The sequence below is a fragment of the Bemisia tabaci genome, chromosome 1 (assembly GCF_918797505.1).
Source record: "Bemisia tabaci chromosome 1, PGI_BMITA_v3".
In the NCBI taxonomy this organism is placed as follows: Eukaryota; Metazoa; Arthropoda; class Insecta; order Hemiptera; family Aleyrodidae; genus Bemisia; species Bemisia tabaci.
This window is the reverse complement of record NC_092793.1, coordinates 25,537,370-25,562,528: the sequence shown is the minus strand read 5'-3', so window position 1 is coordinate 25,562,528 and position 25,159 is coordinate 25,537,370. Positions and strand designations below refer to the sequence as shown.

At 35.1% G+C, this 25,159-nt stretch overlaps 1 protein-coding gene and 1 long non-coding RNA gene across 4 annotated transcripts; one reads left to right on the top strand and one right to left on the bottom strand.

The window, feature by feature from the left end:
• Nucleotides 1–120: 120 nt before the first annotated feature.
• LOC140224292 (uncharacterized) lies at nucleotides 121–12,984 on the bottom strand. 3 transcript variants are annotated; one of them, XR_011899605.1, is made up of 3 exons: nucleotides 10,648–12,980; nucleotides 1,505–6,539; nucleotides 121–1,210 (listed from the first exon to the last, which is right to left on the bottom strand). It is a non-coding gene; the product is annotated as an uncharacterized lncRNA (long non-coding RNA). The 3 variants fall into 3 exon arrangements; XR_011899602.1 differs by lacking the exon at nucleotides 121–1,210 and having other exon boundaries at nucleotides 1,955–6,539; nucleotides 10,648–12,984; XR_011899603.1 differs by lacking the exon at nucleotides 121–1,210 and having other exon boundaries at nucleotides 1,955–2,197; nucleotides 10,648–12,984.
• Nucleotides 5,075–25,121, top strand: LOC109041096 (delta-1-Pyrroline-5-carboxylate dehydrogenase 1). Its single transcript, XM_019057266.2, has 12 exons — nucleotides 5,075–5,215; nucleotides 8,029–8,108; nucleotides 12,997–13,130; nucleotides 14,258–14,305; nucleotides 14,572–14,786; nucleotides 15,225–15,396; nucleotides 17,046–17,233; nucleotides 17,502–17,724; nucleotides 19,566–19,744; nucleotides 20,476–20,664; nucleotides 21,661–21,779; nucleotides 22,383–25,121. Exons 1-12 carry the CDS (start codon nucleotides 5,172–5,174, stop codon nucleotides 22,493–22,495), a joined length of 1,704 nt encoding a protein of 567 aa, XP_018912811.1. The 5' UTR covers nucleotides 5,075–5,171; the 3' UTR covers nucleotides 22,496–25,121.
• The last annotated feature ends 38 nt before the right edge of the window (nucleotides 25,122–25,159 follow it).

Below are 25,159 nucleotides of genomic sequence, written 5' to 3'. Positions count from 1 at the left end.
ATTCCAGCCTCTTTTTATTTTTAAGAGAATTTTATCTCACATTTTTGTGTGTGGAGTATATATTCTCAAAAGGGCAAAAGAAATTGACTCACAATTTCATGCCATAACTTTGGTTGATCATCCTTTGAAAAGATAAAATATGATATGAAATCTGAACCGTGGCAAATTTGAGACTTGCGGAGACTTTTGTCCTTTTACAATCAATATATTGATGACCAAAGTGGAAAAGCACGTAACTCAATCGCTATGTTTCAAAATTTCCTTTTCTATTTTATTTTTTCCAATAGAAACAATAAGCCAACTTTTTAGCTTGAAATTTACATATATACAGTCTATTCTGCTAATTGAGAAGAAATATCAAGGAATTTTTCAATAAAATTCATTGACCAAGTAGTTCTCCACAGAAAAAATGAAGTAGGTATGAAAGAAATCCTGCAACATCTAAAATAGGGATATACGTTTTTGCCCTTTGACCGTGGGATATTGCCTCTTAATGTAGGAACCTCTGGTTGGACTTTAAGAAATGGTTCATCCCCCTGTTTTCTCGGAAATTTATCTGATACCGTTGATGTTATTACTTAAAAAGTTATGTCCGGTCATGAAATTCAAGAATAAATTTATGTCGAAAATGTCGCTAAAAATGTCATTTTATAATTTCTTTTTTTTTTTTAGTTTAACAAAGTGATATCTGGTATACTTTCAATGTTCTTGTTCTGTGAACTTGCCTCAACTAGTGCATAATTTGAGTATTAATACCTGGTCATTCTATAAAAAATAATATGAAAAAAGTACTTACCTAGATGTTGTCTACAGAGAATATTTCAAATTTTAATTTTTCGGTAAACGTTAAAAAATAAAAGTGCAAGTACTATAAAAGCAGTAAATAAAAGCGTTGCTCTTTGACTGATGGTATTAATCAATCTAATCACTTTGGTGAACCATTTCCTTTATCACTAGATACTTTGGCACTTAAAAACTTAATACAACCTTTACAAGACTATTATCGACTTCCTGTAGGTGTTCCAATCCTTTAAAAATAATCTGAAAAACTAGAAATTATTCATAGGAATACAAAGAAATTAGGCGCCGGTTTTTAGGTATTATTTGATATGATTTTCCTTATGGTCCTCCAAGAACAATGAACTTTTAAAGTCAAACTCTCTATGTGTCAATTTCATGAGTGAACAGGGGTGTTAAGTTATTTTTTGACCTTCTGACAGGTGCTCTCCAATGGATTTGTGGAGCTATCACTATATCGACGGTGAAACTACCAAACCACGTATCTCGTTTGCGGTGTTTAAAAATCTACGCTCCCATTTTATTCTTTTGAAGTCGACCAAATCAATATCATTCCTTGAAATTTACACAGAATTTTCTCCGCACAAAGAGGAAAAATCACAGAAATTTCCAAGACCAGACGTTAAGTAGTATTTCATTTAAAAAATATAGTATGACAGGAAGTCTGCGACGTCGCAAACCGAGATACGTGGTTTGGTAGTTTCACCGTCGATATGCTTATGTGGACATTGCCATTACTCTGCTAACTGTTATCATTTGGTGGAATTCAATTCTGTTCATCTATCTCATTCTCTTCGCCTGATAGGATTCAATAAAGCCCAGCTCCATTACCAATCATATGTCCCAATATTTCCACTAGAAATTGCGTACTTAAAAGTAAAAAAATTCACTTTTCAGCCCTACTTTTCTCAAGATTGTTACTTATGTGGAATTTTCGATTTTAAAAGCTCATGATACTATGGAAGCTATAAGGAACATCATATTAAACATTACAGAATTCAGCCGGTTTCAAATTTCTTGTTATTCCGTGCATTGTCCTTTCAGCAAAGTCAATTACCTAACTGTAGAATTAAGATTATCCATCATGATTGGTGATGAATTAGCCGAAAATAATTTACCAAAATCTTGTGTAGTTTAAAATCACAAAACAGGGATGTAAATTGAATAATAACTGCTTTATTCTTCAAACAAAGTACATGCAAGAACTTACAAAATGTAGGCAGGGAAAGTATGATTTGAATTATAAGTAAAAAATTAATTGAATCCACCTTTTGAAATAAGTTTTCCAAGTAACATGTCCTATTTCAAGTATGAAAAGTCAAAACAACTGTGTATTTTTGTTCCTGAGGACCTGCTTTGACTTATTGGAGTTCAAAACTGCATTTCTTGGCCAGCAGATCTGAAAATTTTCAAACATTTTGAATGCTCTTGAAAGAAAAGTACCTAATAAAAATTTCATCTTGAAGTTTCATCTAATTTACCTTCCTCTTAATTGAGCGCGAATTAGGATTTAAACTTCTGAATACTGTATAAACAAGCAATACTAAAATTATAAAATTCAAATTTAAAATCACTCACATGCATCTCAGGAATTGTTGAAAGCAAATGTCTCCTACGAAGCCCTGCTCTGTATTCTCAGTATATGAATGACAATTATTCTGACTAATTAAGTCAGACAAAAGCTAGACTGAGACTTGTCTCTCCACTCTGTGGAACGCATCCTTTTTTAACAAATTTTAAAGTGCATGTGAATGTTTTGATTTTAAATTTCATCATTTCTAATTTCCTCTTACCAAGAATATTCAGTTTAATATACACAATACATGTATAGCAATACCTATGCAGCGGTTGGCCTCTCTATTTTTGAAAAACCCCATTGGATGGTTTTAAAAACTTATGGCTATCATTTTGGAACATGGATCCAGGCATACCTGAAAACTTTACGGTCTGTGTTCTTTTTTTGCCCCCTCTATCCATCCCCTGTCGGACATAATATCACAGAGAGAGCGTTTCCAGTTGAAAATTCTAAGATAAACCTTTCTCTCAGAAAAAAAAAAAAAAATCCCTTGACACAAGTAATGCTCGTTCAAACGAGAATTCTTTTGACGGATGATCTAAAAGTTCCTTCCACCCTCTCTAACTTTTTACTTAATTGAGGGAAGATTTGAAACTTTAGGAGTTACTCCCAGGTCTAAGGGAGCTACTTTTTGGCTCCCCTAAAATTTTCAGGAGGAGCCTCCTAGGGGGAGGGGGGCAACGAACCCAAACTTTTTTTTCAAATGGAAAGACCCCTCTGGTGATACCTTGTTCAAAAGAGCATAAATAATGCAACTTTTTTGCGCAAACCCGATGTTAATCATTCGAATCATTTAAAAAAGGTAGCCGGATAAAGTTCAAAATGGCAGAAATTTGATATCTCGGTTTTTTGTCGGTAAATTCATCACAGGATGATGAAAGTTACTCTATTTATGTCTCGATTAGCACAATTCAACAAAAATATTGAAATACCTTAAGTTCCAACTTAAAGCAATACAATTTGAATTTTCAAACTTTCGAGATGGCAATATTTTTACATCATTTGATCAATGAGCCGATTATAAGTAAACTGAACTCCGTGTACCTATCTGAAAGATCGATAGACAGTCAGCAACTCGAAGAAAATTGCAACTTATTCCAATTTACTTGCACTGGATTCCAATTTGAGGAGCCCCTTCAATTAAATGGTAGGCAACATGCTCAACACCTTGATGCAGTACGCAGCTACAGCCTTACCAGGTAGGTATTTGCAACTTATTGCGATCTGTGCTGTACTTGGGGGCTCAGGTAAGTAAGTGGCAGGCGCTGTGACACGCTCTATGGCCCTTTGGGGTAAGTATCACGAAAAGAAACGCTCAAATTACAGTGAAAGAAATCAAATTGGACTATAATTTTTCCCTCCTCATCCGAGTCGTGAAGGAAGACATCAAAGTGCTGGCTACTGACACTCCACGTGCGTATTTCTGTTAAAGCACGTGCTATTGCGACTCGCGAGGTCCCGCTTTTGCCTACCTTGTCGATTGAAGGCAAATCTGACAGCTTCCAAGGCAACCTTTCATTGTTTTCTGAAGTATAGGGAAGGGGTTTTCTGCTATTCGTAAAGCACGTGAATACAACTATTGCTACTCGCGAGTACCCGCTTTTGCCTACCCTGTCGATTGAAGGCGAATCTGACAGCTGCAAAGAAAACCTTTGGTTGTTGTCTGAAGTAATGAAACGGGGTTTTTCTCCTGTTCGTAAAATAAAGCACGTGAATACAACTATCTGCTCCGCGGGAGGACCCGCTTTTGCCTACCTTGTCCTTGTACCTTCATTATTGTCCGAGGTAATGGGAAGGGGTTTTCTAGAAAGGGTCTCTAAATTTCCTGTTGGTAGCGGGATCCCTCAATATCCCCGGGGCAGGGGATGTGGACAGGATTGACAGACACGACACAAAATATAGTTGTTTTTAATAATCTACTCAGGGCTGAACCTGCGTATCATCTCGATGTTGTCGCTTCTCAGCGTAGCTCACGCATTCGTGCAGAAACTTAGGCTCCATTATATTTTTTTGAAAATTTGCCTCAAATTGGTGCCCTGTTATGCATCCTAAAATAATGGTTTCCTTTCATCTTGCCCAAAGTGTTTTATGCATGCGGCGTTTTATCTCATACTTCCGCCGAATAATTTCGAGAATTAGCCTGACAACTTCGTATTTACTTACTCGAAGTATGCGCTCACAAGGTCAACAGTGTTTGCAGACTTCGATTTTTTATTTTCATACTCCAAAATAGAGGTACCACCATCACAGGACACGAACTCAAAGGATAGACTATATGGCTTGAAATTGTGTATTCGAGTTCCCGTAAAAAATCTTAATCGCAACTTTCATAAATTATTGTTAAGTAATCAACCACTTGGACGCTCGCTTATTTCGGCGATTCGCCTGCATTCAAATTTTAAAAACACGCGCGCAGCGCTGCTGCATTGTGCTCTTTTCCTCAGATCGAGTTTACCCTGAACCATTTTCTCAAACCCGATTGATAATTACTGTCAACGCACAATTTTCTCCTAATTAGTCTTTGGAAAGATAGAACTCCTATTTTTTTTTGGAATATTTACTTGATTTCTAATTTTTGGAGGGTTTGTAAAGTAAGAAATTCAAAATCTAAAATAACAAAGTAAGTTTCAAAGGGTTTCAGAAGTTGCAATACTGATTTCGTGAAGACGCCCTTCCCCCTCCACATCGTTCGCGACTTTTCTTTATCAGCTGATGAGTCCTATCATTATTTTTGAAAGGAATCGTGTGTTTTATGACGTTAATGTTTAAAATTTACTATCCTAGTTAGTAATTAATCATGTTGTCCGTTAGTAAAGTGTGCACCCATGGATACTTCCAAAGGTAATTCAAAGTACAAGTCCTTAACTCTTTAGTTTCGGCGTTATTAATCCGATGGTTTTCTAATGACAGTCAAGGCTAAAATACATCAAAATCCAAACAATACTTTTTGGTCTGTGGGTCAGTTTGTTTGAACTGCCCCCACATTCGGCTCTGCTCCCTTTATTGATTTAAGTTTTTTGCTAAACGTTATTTACTTCAATAAAGGTACTCTCTTCATATCGCTTGCTCTAATTTGTCTCTAATCTCAAACATTAGTCGGGTGAGTCGATTTCGAGACAGCGGCGCAGAGTTGCATCTTGAGTAGGCATTCAATCTATATTCATTAACTCATTCAGTACGCAACTAATACTATACTTTTAAACAGAAATGCTTTTGTCTTAATTCTAACTCAACAAATTCAATACCAAAGGACCTCGATCCATCCAGTGGGTCCAAGTTCAAGTGTAAGAACGGTAGTTCGCATGTGGTCTCAAGAAATTTTTATTATCATTGAAATGCCTGGTTCTAAGGAATGGGAGCTAAGTACTTTGGATCTATGCTGCCAATAAGGTGCTAAACCCTGAACTTTTCCCACCTGCAATATTCCAATCCATATCTCTTATTTCTCCATCTGTACCATATCAGGAGATAGGTATTATTTTTCATGAAGACCCCAATTTTTATTTACTCTATAAGAGAATGTCGCATTCTACCTAGTCTAAAATTTTTCAGGCCTATTTGAAGATCTCCAGTTTGCGTAAAGGTTCTGTATTGACTCAAATTTGATCACAACCAGATACTGTCCTAAGATAGTTCTCAACTATTGCAATCTGGAAGAGGTTTTAAAAAGTTGTAAGGCAACTTAGTAACATCCAGTCAGTATCTGCTATCTTCACACTTAATTAATTACTACTATGAAGTAGAATTCCTCATCAGGAGCAGATTTATGGGTTCCAAAGCAAGCTTTCAAGCTTGACCCATTTTAAAATGGTATTCATGAAAACGCTGTTTTTACAAGTAGTAAAGTATTAAAATCTTTGTAGCATATTTTTAATACTGCCTTGATCGATTGTTTTATTTTTTTACTATACTTTGCAGTTTTCAAAGATGATTCCATAGAACAACTGCATCCTTAGAATATGTTATTTTAAGTAGAACTTATGAAAGTTGTCAGTTCAAAAATATATGAAGTGTAGCAGAACTAAAAAACATACATTCTGATTCTTAATGTTTCAAACTTTATATCGCACTCTCTACTTGGAAAGATATTACTAGTATGGTTTTTAACAAAATGGATTTATCGATGAGATATTGTCAGATGCTTTTGTAGGAACATCATGGTTTCCTGTGAAAATAAAGTCAGTTAATTTTAATGAAACAAATTTGTTTGAGCCAAAGGAATTGTGTACCATAACGACAGCGTAACTCTGTAATCACATATTTCGTTTGCGGTGTCTGAAAATCTCCGCTTCAATGATATTTTTTTTAAAGGAGAACAAATTGACATCATTCCTTGAAGTTTTTTTTCGGAATTTTCTTCTCACAGAGGAGAAAAATTACGGCAGCTTTAAAGCATTGCTGTTGAGTAGTTTCCCAATTAAAAAATAAAGTATGACAGGAAGTTTGCTACGTCGCAAACCGAGTTATGTGATTGCCGACTTACACCGTCGATAAGCGATATGCAGAAGGTAAAGTGCCAAGGTTGGCAACACAGCAATTTACATACAGCCTCTTTAGTGTTTTTAGTTATGTGTCAATAAATTTTCCTGTACTTATTTCTCACCTTCCCACACTCTCCTACCAGGAAAAATTGACTGAGACGATAACTGACGCCAACTAAGTTACGCAGTCATTTTCTTTTAGTTATGAGTATTTTCATTATATTTTATTTTACAGACAATGTCAACCAGCATGACAATTGCCACAGCCAGGGAAAACCTGGAAATGTCAAGTAAAATGGTGAAAGTGTTGGGGAAAAATTGTTAAATCAGCTCTATTTGCTTTCCTAAAAAGTTATTTGACACTCAGAATTAAAATGTTACATGCTTGGGTTTGGAAGTGTTGATTTTTATTTTTCTTTTCGATCATCTAGTACAGCCGCAAGTGTGAGGGAATTTCATTTTCTAAATTCTGTGGATTGTTTCTACATGTGAAGGATTTATTGTCAATCCACTCACCATACGTGTCTAGTTCCAAAAATAATGAAGTAGCTCAGTAGCCTTTTTGAACTTTTATGTTTTCTTAGCCAGAATCTATTTTTGGCTTTTGAATTGGTATAGGCTCAATCTTATGTTTATTGAATCTCTCATTCAACAATACATGACCTAGGGTAACATGAAGGGCAACAGCCCAAGACAAGGAGCCAAGTTCCTAGAACAATATAACTAATTTGACTTCATCCCAATAAAAGAAACATGGTTTTTGTGACTGGAATATCAGTTTCTTTTTCCCTCCAAAGAGCATGTTTCATTTAATAAAATCATTTTGCAGTACAGGACTAAGAATAGTTTTTTAACTCAAAGTTAGTCTAGGTACTTAGATAATTTTTTTTTTTTTTTTTTTTTTAAATGATTTTAGTACCTAGACCAAAAAATTGTTATGATAGAGAGAAAATATGATTTTATTGAATTCATCAATTATGCTTACTCAGCTGTGCCCAAATCTTGCAAAATAAATGTTCAAATCAAATCTCAACAGAATTACAGTTCTCAGTTTTAGTCCTGGATTTTTTTTTATTTTATTTAACTTTCATATCAATAAAGTTTTTCCTTCTCAGTAATAATTACTGCTGAGGCAATCTTTAATGCTAAATATGCAATGTTTCTTTTGTCCAGGGTCTGCTGTCGTCATTTTGGGTCAGTGCTACCCGAAGCTGGAATCAGTGATTTCGGCGTAAAAAATGAACCTGTTCTTGGTAAGCTTTTAAATTCTAGTTTTCATCCTTCTCTATATATACAGTCCTTCAACTAGAAGTAACTAAACTACATCAGACGTCGCCAATTTTTTCTCAGGGATCATTTTTTAAACAGAAAACTAAACAGCTCTGGAACTTAAAATTGTGTGAGTATATTCTTCTTAATGGAAAGTAAATTCACAGAAATTTTAAAAGTATTAAGTATGTAGTTTAATTCTCTGTTTAAAATAGGGAACATTAGAGAAAATTAGGCAACACGAAATGTAGTTAGGCTGATTATAATTTAAGCCTGAAGTTAAAATCATTTTTTGGAAAATAAGTACTTATTTTCAAATTTTACTCATATTCCTCAGATTTTCCTCTGCAAGTACAATAATGCTCAGTAATGTCTTTTTAAATCTGCTAAAGTGGATCGGGGGGAAGGGGGGGGGGAGATTGTCAGAGGACTTCGCCTTTTTTTTATAAACTACAGTGTTTCCCACTCTAAAACATTAAAAGAGACTTGTGCCAATCATTCGATGATATAAAATCAGTAGTGAATTATCATCGTTATATCTTTATTTCATGTCAGTTTTGTCTCTTATTCTTTTCTCATCATCGAAGAAGTATTTTCTAATGATACAACTCAGCACTTCCAGTTCCTTGTTACATTTTATTCATTCCTTCCCTTCATCGAAAAGAAACCCTCAAAAATTATGAAATACCTCCTTCTTCCTTTTACCTAGAAAAATTAGAAGTAGTTGAAAAGAATTCTCTTCAAGTATCATAAAGAGTGGTAAACATTATTTTCTCCTGTCCTTTTTTTTTTAACTGGAGGACAAGCTCTGATTTTTGTTTTTTTACTTTTCTGCTTTGATCTTTCTAAAAGCAGCACTTATGCACAGAAGATTTATAAGGAGTAGGTACCTTGATTTTTTTCTTTAATGATTTTAATTTTTCCCTGAGGTTTTTGAAGTCGTTATGTGATAAAGTAATAGCATGTTTTCAGACAAGCCAACTTCTGAGCATTATTTACTGAGCTTTTCCCTGATTGAGTTGAGAATTTCACTAGCAAGAGAAAGAGCTTGGGATTGCATTAAAATTTGGGCTGATTGCCATGAGGTTGGTTTTTATGTCAATGTTCTGCTTGTGAGCGTTCACTCATCTTCCTGACAGGGCTATTAATACAGCACTCATTGATTTTCAGGGTTCCTGTTCCCCAAATAATTTAGCTTTTGTTGACTTGAACTGTTCTTATTCAATTTCATGAAGAGGTTCATAGCTGAATTTTGAGTGTATTTGAGCAAAAAAGTATATTCAAAAACCGATTTTAAGATTAACCTCCTCCTTCATGGGCTATTTTTGTCCTCCAATGTCCCCACCAAGTCAAGAGATTGCAACAACATTTCTAACAGTATTGCCAAGTCTTATAATTCTTCAAGTCTGATGATTTCTACTTTTCCATCTGGCACAATTGCACCTCTATACCCTTGATTCTTTCTCAGTCGGAAGAATTCAGTTCACAGTATCGAACTGATGAGCTAAAACTGATGAGCTATTACTTACTCATGTGATGCTAAGTAGGATGTTTTTACTCTTGCCTCTCAGTCGGGAAAGGCGGGTGGCTCCCTAAGATTTTTTTATCGGACAGTTTTTTTCTTTCATTTTTTAATCTGTTTTTCTTCCTAACAATTATCTGTCCTCTTAATGAAAATCAAGCAAGATCCTCTTTCTGTCTAAATATACTCAATCATAAAAGTGATTTGTAGGGGTATTTTTTTTTTCTTTTTTAAAAAAACCCTAGGCACCTAGGAAAAGGACTTTTGCAGTCAATCATAAAATGTAGTAATTATGGCTTTGCCAAAATTTAATTGTACTTCTGTACCATGATCTCAGGATGTAAAGTATTTATTTGGTATTAGTTGAAGGGCCGATGAATAAGTGAAGGGAGGTTGCTGTAGTCTATCAGAGAAGAATATATTCCACTGAAAAATGGGTAAGACCAATAAAAGGTCAGAAACTAAAAATAATTAAGTATTTGCACCTCCCCCCCCCCCTCATTTAACTTAAAAGTATTCATAATTATTCCTTTGAGGAGGGTTCTCTTTTTTAAGGTTTACTTGTACCCATGTCATATACAAGTTATGTAAAGCAAGAAGAGAGTACCTTATCAAGGGGAATCTAGGAAATTTATCTCTCTTTCCAAATTAAGTTTAGATGCCGACTTGTTGGATGTTAAATTATTCCTCATGAAATGAAAGCCATTAACTTGTCTTAACTCACTGACCATTTATCTCTGTCAATGCCCTCCCCCCCCTCTTTCTCTTGCTCTCTCCTCTATTTCTCCCTCTCTCCTACTTATAGACAGGCGGAACAAGATAATTAGCCCCAGGTGTGAAAACCTCCTCCATGCCCACACAGCATCTTCGATTTCTCTGTTCCTCATGACACCAGCATTTTTGCTGCTTAATGCTTTCAAGTTGACAAGTTGTTTGTCTTTTTGGTCAGTTAAAATGGTAAACAATTCCAGTAATGCATCAGCTGAGTGCTAGATGTTTACCTTTTTTCCATCCAAGGCCGTGTAGTTGCAACTTGCAGTTTACTGTTCCACATTTGCACCTAGAGGAGGAGCAGTATGCACAGACTCAAGTGAGAGAGATCTGCTATTGCTGTGAACTGTCACCTTGGATTGATGTTACCCAGATGTCCCTTGTGATCTCAAAAACGCTGTTTCAGTCGAATTTTAGGGCAGGAGATTTAGAAGTTAATCCGGGCTGAAATGATCACTAAAATAAATCAAAACTACGTGGGGAAGAAAAAAAAAAAAAAAGTCGAATTTTCACCATGTGAGAGGCAAAAAATTGTAAACACTATTGCCTTTGTGAACAGTCCTGTTAGGCACTGCAAAACCAGGGCTCTCGTATGAACAGGAGGAGCAGTTGTTGAATCTCCTGCCAGAGAGAGAACCAAAACGTTCATTTTTAAATTTTGATGAGGTTTATGCATTGAACAGGAATAATTTTCAGGTATAGATGATTTTTCATATGCTTTCAAGGTCTGGGTAGGACCACTGTTGAGAAAGGAACATTTAATGAAATTTTGAAGTATCAAACATTTTTGGGCTACATTACTTAAGCAAGGTTTCTGTACCTATTTTTTTCTTTTTATTTATTTTGTCAGCAATGGTTTCCCAAGTTTAGAAATTTCGATGAGTGTTATTGTTAGTTTTCAGAATTGTCTTAAATCTCTGGCAGATCGTATGGTCTAGTTAAAACAGAGTGGATACTTATTTGCTGCCATAAACAACTGTGCCTTTTTCTATTTTTGTGTAAGACAATAGAGAATTTGCAGGTGTCTGAAATTTGATGAATTTTGTGTTTAAGTGGAAACTACTTAGCGAACTGAACACGAGGATACCCTTGGTTTATGAATTGAACAATTATTGGAGAAGATATGACAAAATTATCTAGTCTGCTAAAATACATGTGTTTAAATGGGAAATGCCGCTAGATGACGTCACTAGGCGGCGCATTTTCTCACTTTTAAATCGATTTTTATACTATTTCCCGTACCAGGAAAAAATTATAAAAAATACTGTGAAATCAGCTCTTTAAGCACTTTCAGATGAAGCAATAAAAAATTTGCATGCAAAGTCTCCATTCAAAGAATTGACCTTGACACCACCATGACATTGATTCTAAAATTGTTAAATATTATTCATGAACTTTGTTCAGTAATTTGTGCTATGTTATATTTATTTTCAACAGGTTAAAAATGGCATAATACACAATCTTAGCAAAATTAAATATTTTTCAAATTTGCTGTATTAATATGGTTTTTAATGAATGTCGTATCCGATTATGGTAGATTTAATTTTAGGTACCCATCTTCCTAATAAGCTCTTGCTTGTTGGTAAAATCCCATTTTCTCCCTTTCTACCTAGTTATTATAATAATTAGTAGGTGGCTTAACCTACAAGGTAAATTATACTTTAGCCTCAGAACTTTCTTACCCATCGAACGGCCACACAACTGGTTTAATGCACAAACAATCTGGCTGATAGTAAGGTAAATTTGATATTTCATAGCCAGTAAAATAATTTAATACTAGAAACTGGAGTAGCACATTCTCAACTGAATGTCAAAATCCACTCCTTGTATCTTATCTCCCCCCCTCCCTTCCCAACCATTTTTCTGCTGTCACTGCACTTTAAACCCTGATAAATAACAAGAGCTTCTCTCTCTAATCTTGTCCAAATTATTAATCAGAGGCACCTACTTTAATCACGTTACTCTTACCTTGGTTTAATGTATACTCGAACATTTTTTTAGAGAAAGTTTCACTTTTTATCCTGATACTAGAGATGGAGAGCCTGAGTAAAACTACTGTGAAAAAGCTTTGAACCAAGAATTTTTAAGTATCCAAGTCTGCATTTGTTCATAAATCCAGTACATACGTTTTACTTTTTTAATCCTCTCACTCAAATAATCCCAACAGGGCTGCCCCAGTCAGGGAATATCGGGAAATATCAGGAAAAACCTGGAAATGTTAGGACGAATGACGAACGTGTCAGGGAAAAATTGTTAAGTTGCCCTCATCACTTTCTGAAATGAGTTTGACGTTTCAAACAACAAAGTTCTTCGGAAAAATATTATTACCGTCTAGCATATCTTCAATTGTCAGGGATTTTTCCCAAACTTTGTCAGGGAAATCAGGGATATTTATTTTCTAAAGTCTGTGGCAACTCTGCCCCAACCTCCTCCTAATTCAAAATATAAGAAAGGCTGGATGGTTTTCTAATCATCATTAGTCTGCCAGATAAATCTGTCCCAAAAATTTTTATTTTGGCCGAAAAATGAATGCATTTCACCAAACAAGGTTCTAACTTATACATGTTGATTCTGTTAAGGTTATTTACCAGGAAGCAAAGAGCGATCTGAAATCGAGGCAGCGCTTAAAAAAGTCGGTAGCACTACCGAGGAAGTTCCTATAATTATTGGTGGTGAAGAATTCAAGACAAAACATGTTGTCCACCAACCGATGGTAAGGGATAATGAGTGTCTGTTTGTATTTTATCACAGTTGAGGGGAAAATTTTAAGCCACTTTTTAAAATAATTTAATTTGAATTATGTAACTTCACCTTAAAAACCTTTAAAAGCTCCCCTCCCCCCCCCCCCTCAAAAAAAACTCGGATCTCTCAAAAACAGTGTGAAAAAGGAATAATGTGAGAGTATTCACTTGACTAGTGAACATCTTAAAACTCATCTGATTGCTGAAAGCAACCACTGCGACTCTCACATTTGATGGAATGTGAACCAGAGGAACTTTATTACATTTCAATGTTACCAAGTTTTTTCTTGTCAAACGATTCCCTAATTGTTATGAATGGTGGTTCTTCAGTACTTTAGAGAATGATGTAGCCGATCCATCAATTTACAATTTCTACATTTTAGGACAATTCTTAAGAATTTCCGAGAATAACATCATGCTGGAGTGCGTCAGGTATTTGCTCACAAAATATGAACAAGGAACCACTTGAAATAACTCCAGAAGTACAGTTCCAGTGAATACTGCAAATTGAATTTGTGATTTTCACTGGGACCGTGCATTTTGAGACATTACAATGTGTTTCTTGGTCAAACTTTGTGTGCAAATACTTGATGCACTACAGTGTAAAATGATCCTCGAAAATTCATAAAAAAATGTCCAGAGTGCAGAAATTAACAATTGATGGATCAACTATGGAATCGTCCTTCAAAATTCTGAAGAACCACCTTGACCTGTTCATGCTTTGCTCTTAAAATTTCATGGAATTTTCGTCAAAATACGAAGAAAATCCCCTGAAGACTTCTGAAAGAGAAGTTTTGTCCGTTCTTGAGTAAATAAATAAAATGTCAAATAAAATTATACAACATTGCAAAAAAATTAAGCCTTTCCGACTTTCACCCCCATCATTTGACAATATTCTGATCGTTTATGTAAGGAAAATCGCAGTAAAAGTTACACCTGTCTTCTCTGATTTGCTGATTTCTTGTGCTTATTGAGCTTATCTTGCTGAATACTGTACAGCAAGTCGGTGTTTTTTTTAAATGTAGTAAATTTCTGTGATCCTTCAGAAGGAAATTTCAGTATGTGACACTAATTTCAATCTATTCTATCTTTTTTTCAGCCACATAATCACCAGAAGAAAATTGCTAAATTCTACTATGCTACACCTGTAAGTATCGTTGGTCGTTTTTCTTCCTTCCTTTTAAAATTTCAGTTTTTTAGGAAGGTTCACAATGGGGGAAAAAAGAAAAAAACTGCCGTCATCAGCTGTACCTTTACATAGTCAGATTTAGAAGCCTACAGCCTAGGAACTCATGTTTTTATGTGTTTGAGTCTCATAAATATCAATGATATCCAGATGAATTTTGGATTAGCCCGAAGTTGCAAAAGGGACTAATTGATTTTCCAAGTCACTAACGTTGGATTGAATTGCAGGACTTGGTTCAAAAGGCCATCGACACAGCAGTTGCTGCCCAGCCCAAGTGGGATGCTGTACCTTTATCGCAGAGGCTTAAAATTTGGGAAAAAGCGGCAGACCTCATGGCAACGAAATATCGAGCCGAACTGAATGCGACGACAATGCTTGGTCAGGCGAAAACTGTTATTCAAGCTGAAATTGACTCAGCTGCTGAATTAATCGACTTCATCAGGTAAAATATAATGTAAATTATTATGAGGGTAATTAGCCTGATAAGGATGGTGTTTTATTCGGTAAAAAGTCAAAACGAAAATTCAGGGATGTTTGATAATTTTGGCCAGGGAAAACCTGGAAAAGTCAGCGAATTTTACCCTGCTGAGTCTATAGACTTTTTAATTATTGAATATTTTAACTCTTTTACACTGATATTGGACTAGTTTCAGAACTATTTAATGATAAGGAACTATGTTAAAAGTTGCTCATCCGGTCAAAATTCTATATTGAAGTTAAGCTCTGTAACCAAGAGTGTGATCTGTAGAGAACGGGTAAAGGAGTATCTTTAACAATGAACTCAAGCCTAATCAAACTAATTAATGGTCACACTTGCCAAGATACTCCCAGGTTTATAGTTTTTTTTTTTTTTTTTTTACCACATCATTTTATGTTTCAGATTTAACGCTTTCTTTGCAAAAGAAGCAACCAAATACCAACCAATCAGTGAAGAGCCGAAAGTTACTCTGAACTCTCAGAGGTATCGAGGTTTGGATGGGTTTGTTGCAGCTGTCTCTCCATTCAACTTTACTGCAATCGGTGGAAACTTATCCTACACTCCAGCTTTAATGGTATTTCAACTATTATCAGTGCCAATTTCATTAATTCAACAGCGTTTGTAATCATAACTATGTTCATAGGCTGAAGAAGGAGTGCAAGGCCATTCAGGCATAATATTCTCCTCCCAGTTTCAAGAAGGAAGTAAACGTGAAACTCTTAAAGTATTTCCCAAAAGTGCGCATGCATCACTTGTATATCTATTATTATACTGTGGACAGATGATAGATATCACATTGAAGTCGTTTTTAGACTCATTACTAATATTTCTCTAAAAGAAATCAAAGGAATGTTTCTTTTTGCACTCTTCAGGGCTTCTGAAAAATTACACAGGCACTCGATTGTCTCTCTAAATTTTTTTAGTTTAATCATGTAAAAGTCTTTAGTAGGAGGAGAAAAGCTCATGGTGAAGGAAGGTATAGACAAGATTCAAACTTGCTTTCAATTGGTCACCGGCAAAAATTAAACCTGTATATCACAAGCTTAAAGTTCAATAAACGGGTGTATGAACTTTTACTGGTAGGGAAATGCCTGACTCCCATATTATAGGTCCCAAATACATAATTTGTAAGCTCTGTCATAATGACTGTGAGAGAAGATCCAACAAGTTCATCACACTGCAGAGACTTTTTTCCCATGATATTTTGCTGCATCTGCTTTGTTCGCACTCGTTCTCCTTCCATTATGTTATGAGTCCTTGATTTTTGTCAAAGAGATTCGATTTTTGTCACTTATTGCGGGCCGAGTGGCACAGGTACCCTCTATTTTTACGATTTGTCTCAGATTGGCTGATCCGCCTGGTGCCCACTTTCTGGGGCCTGCATGAAAAATAACACAGGGTTCACATATCGAAAATATCTCGAAAACAAGGAAAAAATTTTATGTCAAAGATTTCAGCATCAGTTCTCCAGATTCTTCTGAAGAGATTGATGGGTGAAACCAAACATGTTTTTATCAAACACTCTGAACAGTTCGACCTGGAATTTTGTTGTTTCAACTTGAAATATGACACTAGTTGTCATGAGAAAACAAAATTCCAGGTTGAACTGTTCAGTGTGTTTGAGAAAAAAGTGTCATATTACCCATAAATTTCTTCAGAAAAATCTGGAGAATTGATTTCTAAAATCTCTAATAGATAAATTTTCCCTTGTTTTTGTGGTATTTTCAATGAAAAATGAACCCTGTGTTACTTTCCACAAAGGCCTCAGAAAGTGGGTACCAGGTGGATCAGCCAATTACAGACGACTTGTAAAAGAAGGAATTGCTGCTCTGCCCACATTTCAAGTTGCTGCTCTTGTTTTTTCTTTGATTTCTGTCTGGAAAAGGTGTCATGAACCATGGTCTCTACAAGGATACTTACCTAAATATGAAATTTTTCAGTTTTTGGCCATTCATAATGAAATCAAATAAAATACTGAGCTATCGGCCGATTTTTACTACAACAATATGCGAACTCAAGCCATGCTTCCATATAAAACAGTATGCAAACGATTTATAAATGTAAACATCCTCTTGCCCATTGTTTTTATCAAAGCACAGCCTGAGTTTGCATATCGTTTTAGTAAAAATTGGCTAACAGCTCAGTACTTTCCTAATTATTCTCTTTCTATAAACTCTTTCTTGGTGCCTTAATTTCTTAGTGTTGAAAAATGTGTATGTTTAGGGATGCGGTGTTTTATGGAAACCCTCTGATACAGCTTTACTCTCTAACTATGTGATTTACAAAATCATGACAGAAGCAGGAGTACCTCCTGGCGTTGTAAACTTTGTTCCTGCTGATGGCCCCGTTTTTGGTGACACCATCACGAAATCTCCCTTCCTCGCTGGAATTAATTTCACTGGATCTGTCCCGTAAGTCTTGACTTGACCTTTAACTCATAAAGCGTAGATGTCAGAACAGATGTCAGAAGTTTTACTTAAATAAAAATCCTGCTCGTCTTTTATAATGAAAATATGTTATTGAACAATGCCTTTCTCTTTTTTTAAAACTTTGACTTTTGACATAAATAATCTGCAATTTCAAAAGAAGTATTCTAAGGGCTGAATGAAGAAATGTTTTTTCCATCAAGTTTTTTTCCTCCGAGTTACTTCACCTCATCAATTTTTTTTTGCTTCATAGGACTTTCAACCGATTATGGAAGCAAGTTGGGCAGAACATTGACAGTTATGTTAACTTTCCAAGATTGATTGGTGAATGTGGTGGAAAGAACTACCATTTTGTCCACCCATCAGCCAATGTTGAGAGCGTTGTGAATGGAACTATTCGTTCTGCATTTGAATTCTGTGGTCAGAAGTGCTCGGCCTGTTCAAGAGCTTACATTCCCGCTTCATTGTGGCCCAAGGTACCTCATCTTATCCCTGGTTTTATATGTTTTGTCAAGATATAAAAGTGAAAACACTTTTTAAAGGACAGCTTAACAATAATGTATTAACTATAAATAACTTTTAGAAGACTCACTGATCCCTGGTTTTATGTGTTTTGTCAAGACATAAAAGTGAAAACACTTTTTAAAGGACAGCTTAAAAGTAATGTATTAACTATCAATAATTTTTAAAAGACTCACTTGCCTATGTACATTTACTTTTACATTGAATGTGTTTTGAGAGTCCTGCCCTCACCTCCTAGGATTACCTGTGTCTGATTGGGCTGGAGTGAGGAAAATACTGATGTGGTATGATCAGCTTGTCCATTGACTGGGTTTAACATCTAATATCGACTGGCACGTCTAATATTTTGTTCAAATTCATCAAAGTTGGCAATGTAGTAACAGACAAAAATAAACAATCTAAACAATGGGTAATACGGCTTTTTATCACACAAAAAATACCAAAACGTTTCTGCTGAAAACTCAGCTTTTCTCAGTTGGATGAGAGACAGTAAAAAATTTAAAAATCTAAAACCTCATCACTTGGCTGTACCTTTCAAAGAAAGTGAGAAGAATGTTGTCATTTAGTAGTAAATGGATCAGCTGATCATTCCACAACAATACCTTCCTTGCGCTAGCCTAATCGGTTGCAGGTAATTGCTGAAGATGAAGGCAGGGTTCTCGAAATGTGTCTGACAAAGAAAATAAATGTACACACCCAAGCGAGTCTTTTTAAAAATATTGATAGTACGTAACTATAAAAAGGGAGACATTTTTTATCATCCGTTTTGATAGTCCTCTCAAATAACAGGAGTTGATCACACGATTCTGCTGATAAATAAATTGTTTGTATCCATCAATGATTAAAACATTCCTTTGCAAAATATTCAACTTTAGCTGAAATGCCAAAAATGATGTTTAAACAAGAGAGTGGATCCATGTTTGGACATAACATAAAAAACAGGGGGGAAAAACGGAAAACAAGGCTAAAAATACACAATAAAACAACGAGACATTTGGGCTCAGAACTGAGCCGTTTCCAGTCGGAGAAATAAGTGAAAATAAAAACTTTTCGAAAAAAACCTGAAACCTGCGTAATAGTGGCCAAGATTCGAGAATAACACTTTGGACAGTTTTGGACTTAACATATGCATTTCCTAATAGCCGCTAAGTTCATTATAATGCTTTGTGCTAGAGCTTATTGAAAAATAGATGCATTAGATTTTGATATCATGACTTTAATCGAAAGTACACAAAAGAGGTTTGAACGCGATTTTAATCACACTTGATTTTAACACTGACCAAGACCAAAACAATTCATAACCAGTGTTGTCACATTTAGGGAACACTGGGGAAACCAGGAAATAATAGGAAATTTTGAAAAGTCAGGGAATACCTGGAAATGTCTGAAGAAAATTACGAAAGTGTCAGGGAAAAATTGCTAAGTCACCTTGATTTGCTTTCCAGAATTGGTTTGATATTTCAAAAAATAGATTTTGTCTGAAAACTAATCCAAATTAAGTCTTTCTTACCATCGAGCATATCTTTAATTGTCAGGGAAGTCCATTCTCTAAATTTTGAGGCAATCCTGAACAATCGAAAGTCGCAAGACTGTCAATTGATTTGTTAATCGGTGACCAAAAATTTACATACTGAAACATGTTTCTTACTAAGATAGTAGAGGGCAGAAAATAGCCAGTATAAAGGTTGACAAGAAAGTGGAAGTTCATCACGATTTTAGAAAGAAAATTTTTATTTACTGTGCATTTTCAACTCTAAGTCATCTAATCATCTTTCTGTTGTGTCCAAATGCTTAGATCAAAGAGGGCCTAATTGAAACCAGGAAGCTTCTAAAAATTGGCGATGTTGAAGAGTTTGACTCCTTCACTTCAGCTGTAATCGACAAGAAAGCATTTGACCGGATCAGCGGTTATATTGAGCATGCCAAAAAATCTCCCAATTTGGAAATTGTTGCAGGAGGACAGTATGATGACAGGTAAAACAGACCTCTAGCTAAGTAATGATCAGTAAGAACAAGTCTTTTCAGTTTACAGTGAACTCTCATTTTTTTCATTTAAAGGGGTGCCTTGTAAAGACTTCCTCAAATGAAGACTTCTGGAAGCATGACTTGTAAAAAACAGCAGTGAGCGACAACCTGAGGACCACAAACTATGGATAGTCCAAAGCATAAGAATTATCTAAAACGATTTTAATTGAAATGTTCTGCATTTAAATTGGACACAGAATTAATAATAATATAATTTAAATAGATAACGCATTGCTTTACAATCTTTGTCATCAAATTTAAAATTTTTTTAGTGTGAATTTTTTCAAGAGTTTTTGCATACCAGAATAAGAATATTTTGTAGTTAAGCGCTGAAATCCAGTGCAAGTGCTACTAGATTAACTTGGCAGAGAAAAATGCAACTAAAACATTGTTTTCCTTTGAATTGATAATTCTATTAAATTGATCAGATGAAAATCTGAGTATTTTAAAAAAAGTAACAGCATTCATGTTTAAAATCGCCCACATTTCTAAATAAAAACGTCACTCCTATACTACATTTCGGTTGAGTTTCCCAAAAACGAAACTAGTCTCTGTTCAAGTCTCTGGATAGTTGAGAGCTCAATTTTTGACTGTCAGAACTTCATCAGTTGGAAGGAGCTTTCCCTGAGCATTTGGTTCATAAGTTTTCGTTCATTTAATTTTTTTCTCTCCGTTCACAGTAAAGGATATTTCATCCAGCCAACCATCGTTCAAACTAAAGACCCCAAGGACAAAATAATGACTGAAGAAATTTTTGGCCCAGTATTAACGATATATGTCTATGAGGACAAGGATTTAGACTCAGCTTTGAAACTCGTTGAAAGTTCTACACCTTACGCTCTTACTGGTGCTGTGTTCTCTCAAGATGAGTAAGTTTTGCTTTTCTATTATAATTCAGATTCTGTTCAGATGTTTGTTCCCGAATTGCTATTGACGGTTGTTCAAAAATTCCTTGGTCAGTATCAACCTTTGTAAACAAACTGGTACCTAATGATGACAGTTTCTTTGTAGGGTAATTTTTTTTTTTTCTCTCTCTCTAAGTGATCGTTGGGATTTTTGTCGGTTCTGATTTTTCCTCTGTTAAAAGCGAATTTTACAATTATTCACATAAGATATTCTTTTTCTTTATGTTATGAAAATCAGTATTGTCTGCTTGATTCACGTATGCTTAAAGTATGATCAACTAAATGTATTTTTAAAATTAAAGGAGATGGCAACCTTAAAAACAAGTTTGGCTAAATCAACGAAGAAAAGTGTGCAATGACCAATGCCAAAATCCGTTTGTGAATATTTGCATTCGTTGAGCCGCTATCGCGAAAAAACAGCTGAGCGCTTGATGTCATGAGCTCTGTCTAGCATTTCGTAGTTCGCACTCTGCATATCGTCTCCGGTGTCAAGTGGCTGACGCGTGTTCGCGACACGTTATTAGTTTGCCTCGATCTTGCTCGTTCCTGGCCGACTCTTTTTTCTTGGTTTAGGTGTGACTATAAAGGCGACTTTGCGGCGCTAGATAGCAAACGCGCCAGACTTCGAGTTGTGCGCGTGTGAACCGCAGTCGCACCAGGAGTGCATGAAGTCACCAGTCAGACTTACAATCTTTCATATCTCTGCCGATTTTGTGAATTTTTCTTTGAGACACAGCTATTTTGCTTCTTATACCATCCCCTTTCAATTTTTAATACTATCTCATTTTCAATTTTAGGGTTGCCGTCCTCTTCAATGAATGCAATATTTCTTCCATCAAAATTCGAAAGATTTAAAAACATTTATAAACTTAAGAAAAGAGCCAGATGTTATCTTTTCCACCGAAATTTCATTGTTTTCTTTTATTTATTAAAACTAACATTTTTATTTTTCCTTATTAGGCAATTCCTGAAAAGGTGTTTGACTGAATTGAAGTATTCGGCTGGTAATTTCTACATCAATGATAAATCCACCGGTTCAGTAGTTGGACAGCAACCTTTCGGTGGCAGCAGAATGTCAGGTATGTTACTAGCCTAATCTTCAATGCTCATCGTTATGTTACCTTGTAAGTTATTTACCAGCATTCGAAACTCAGGGCTCATTCCTCTACTTAAGGTTTTAAATATGAACAACAGAAAAAATCAATTCTTCTTTTGGTTGAAATGAGAGGACGTAAAAATTTTACATAAAAAGAAAATATCACCACTGGAGAAGAATTTTTTGCACTTGTTAATTTAAGTTTTTTTCCTCTCAGGTATTCACTTTTCGGGGTGAAATTCTTAAGAGAAAAAGTATTTAACGTGGAATATGGCTCTATGACTTCATTGCTCGGCCTATCATCATCTCATTTCTGAATCCAGCATCCTCAAAGATAATTGGACTACATTTTGCAATAAGGTACCACTATCTCTGGCCCCTCCATAAAAGCACATATCTGCATAGGGAAACCAATGACATGTATGTTGTTTCTAAAATGGGCCAGAAATAGTGGTTCCTTATTGCAAAATAAAATCCAATTGTTGTACAAACTGTCAGTGAATTCTAACATCGGGGAGTTTGTCTTAATATCTCCTTACTTTTGTTTGTTTATTTGCTGATCCATTTGTCTTCTTCCATTTTTCAGGAACTAATGACAAAGCTGGTGGACCGCATTACATTCTGCGTTGGGCAACTCCACAATCCGTCAAGGAGACATTTGTTCCATTGAAAGAATGGAAATACCCATATATGGGTTAAGCTTTTGCTTCTGAAATCAAGACTGTGATATATTCAAATTCAAATGATCTAAGAAAAGGTTCCGCAACTGTTCTAAGTAATATTTCCGCATAGACCCCCTTTTCCTCTGGCTATTGCTACGGTGACGAATCTATTGTCTGGTACTATTTGGATGGTTAGGTGATGACGACACAATAATTTTTTCACAGATACAGCATCTGCTGTGCATTTTTAAAGAAGAGTATTTTTGTAAGTCCTAATTAAGAGATACTTTATTTTGTTACTCGTCCTCGGAGTTTTTGGTTTTGTGGATTCAACATATCGCAGACCTCAAGTCTTTTCCTTATTCGTTTCTGCTCTCTTTGCTTTCCAACAACGGCATTTTGCAAGAGAGTGAGGTTTTTGTGAGGAAATTTTACTGGGAGAAAAATCTATTAAAAGCAAAGCATTTGTTTTTTAAAGAGCTTAGGCACTAAACTGACCTTGAAATAACTTTTTTAAATTCCTTTACAGTGCGATGAATCAGTTTGTAATTGGAGACGACAAAATCATACTCCTAATTAATTGCCCTTCAAAAGCCCAAACTGGAATCTCATTTGTTCAATTCTTTTGAGAAGGAAAGAATAGACAATAAATACACATTGCTGAGAATATGATTGCACATTTCTTCACAGACTGGAGGAGTACAGGGCCCGAATTTTGTTGACAGATTTGTGGTTGGCTGCAAGTTGAGGCAGGAATGTTGACTTAGTTATTTGATCGCTGATTAATGGTTTGCACTGTTTATATTTTAAGAATGGCTGGAACCTGCTGTAGAAAATGATCAACTTGTGTATAATTTGAGACCAGAACGTAATTTTCCCGGCTTCAAGTCGAATTTATAGGGCAGGTTTTGCAATTTGTGGTCCATCATTGTCAACAAAATTCGGGCCTTTATCTTTGGGAGAATGCAAGCATTATTTTGATGTTTGTCAATTAATTAAGATAAATTTGAAATTTTACTAGGGTTGTTTTGTGAAGATGGATTTCTAAAAGGAGAAATTGACTGGGAGAAAAGATCAAATTGATTTGAGGTCCTGACAAAGTTGAGGTTGTAATTTCAGTGGAAAATGTTTCATTGATTGACACAGTCCTCTCCATAGGGTGGCTTTTAAGTCTCGCACTTTTCCTTTTATTTGGATACTTTGACCTCGAAATTTCTTATTCTAATTCCTAGAGGAGGATCCTTTTCTTGTGAGCACTATGTGTACCTTAAAATTAGTTCAAGTAAAACTCGGACCGGAAAGCCTCATAATCATAACCATTTTGATATGCATTGAATAATACTTGCATTCATTGATCCCAATCACTCAAGTCTAGGTATGGCAGTGGGCAAGTAATGTAGGGTCACTCTCAAGAATTCTGTGTGTCAGGTAGTTGAATTGAGCGTTTAAAAAACACCAGCATTAACTAGGCAGATAAGCATGACTTCAGCACATGAGAATAGTTCATTTTTTTAGTGTCAAGTTCAAGTATAAAAGCTTTTCAATTTCTGCTTATTTTTTGTAATGATGCAATTAAAGCCACTGAAAAGGTCACTTGATTATTTTTACTTGTATTTTTATTTAGTAAATTAAGATGCTCCTTTAATTATATAAATGTCATTTCTGAAGAATGACAGTGTTGATTGTTGATCATTTTCAGAAGGATTTAGTCATTTCTTGTTAACCAGTATTATTGATTGAAAAAATAACGTTACTAGAGCCTTAAGCAGTACATAAGATGTGTATAAATTATGTAAATTTCGATGCAAATCCAGCATTTTTGAAACGTTTGTATTTTAATTATTAAAAAAAATGTCATATAGGTGAAAGTCTCATCTATCAGAGGAAGAAAACTTGACCTTAGCTTCAGAATAGCTCAAAAGTTGTCCATGAATTTCTTTTTGTTTTAATTCAATAATTATTTATCTCTTCTCGGTGATCTGTGAAGTTAGAAGATCCTGATTTTACAGTTGAGGCAATTGTTTTTTGTGTTATGAAAAGTCATTGCTGTTTGTGATGTATTTGTGAAGATACTCAAGTAGTTGTGGATAATATTTCTGTAACTTGGTTCTGTATATTCTGACTATAGACCTTAGATTCCATTGTCCTTAGTCTCTAAAAAGTTCAATAGTTATGTGTTGTAATATAGGTTAACTACTCGACAATGCGATAAATTCAAATATTCTTTTTTCAAGAAACCTTCATCACTGCGGCAAGAAACGTATGTATTTGGTGTCCTCATTTTAATCATTTTAAGTTCTATGTGTTATACTTTCTTCTGAGGTGTAAAAAATCTCTTTTCAGCGTTATAACCCGTGTTTTTGCAATATTTTGTCAAGCGCAAGTATTCTTTGTGATAAAGCCAACCTATTTGAAACCTTGTTAGTCTAATAATTGTACTCCAACCCGAAAGTTAGGGCTCAACAGTGAGCATTGTCAAAGTTTCATATTGTATATTGAAATCATTTAATTTCCAGTATGATATAAGGCTATTTTAAAGCATTAATGAAATTTGATTGAATAACTTGAAAATTGATCAAAATAGCGCCTATTTTGTTTCAGATATTTTACTCCGTGAGCATCAGAGTCAAGCAAACTAAGATTAAATAAAGAAATAGAATTTACACATTTTTTTTTTATTTCTTCTTACCATTAAATATAA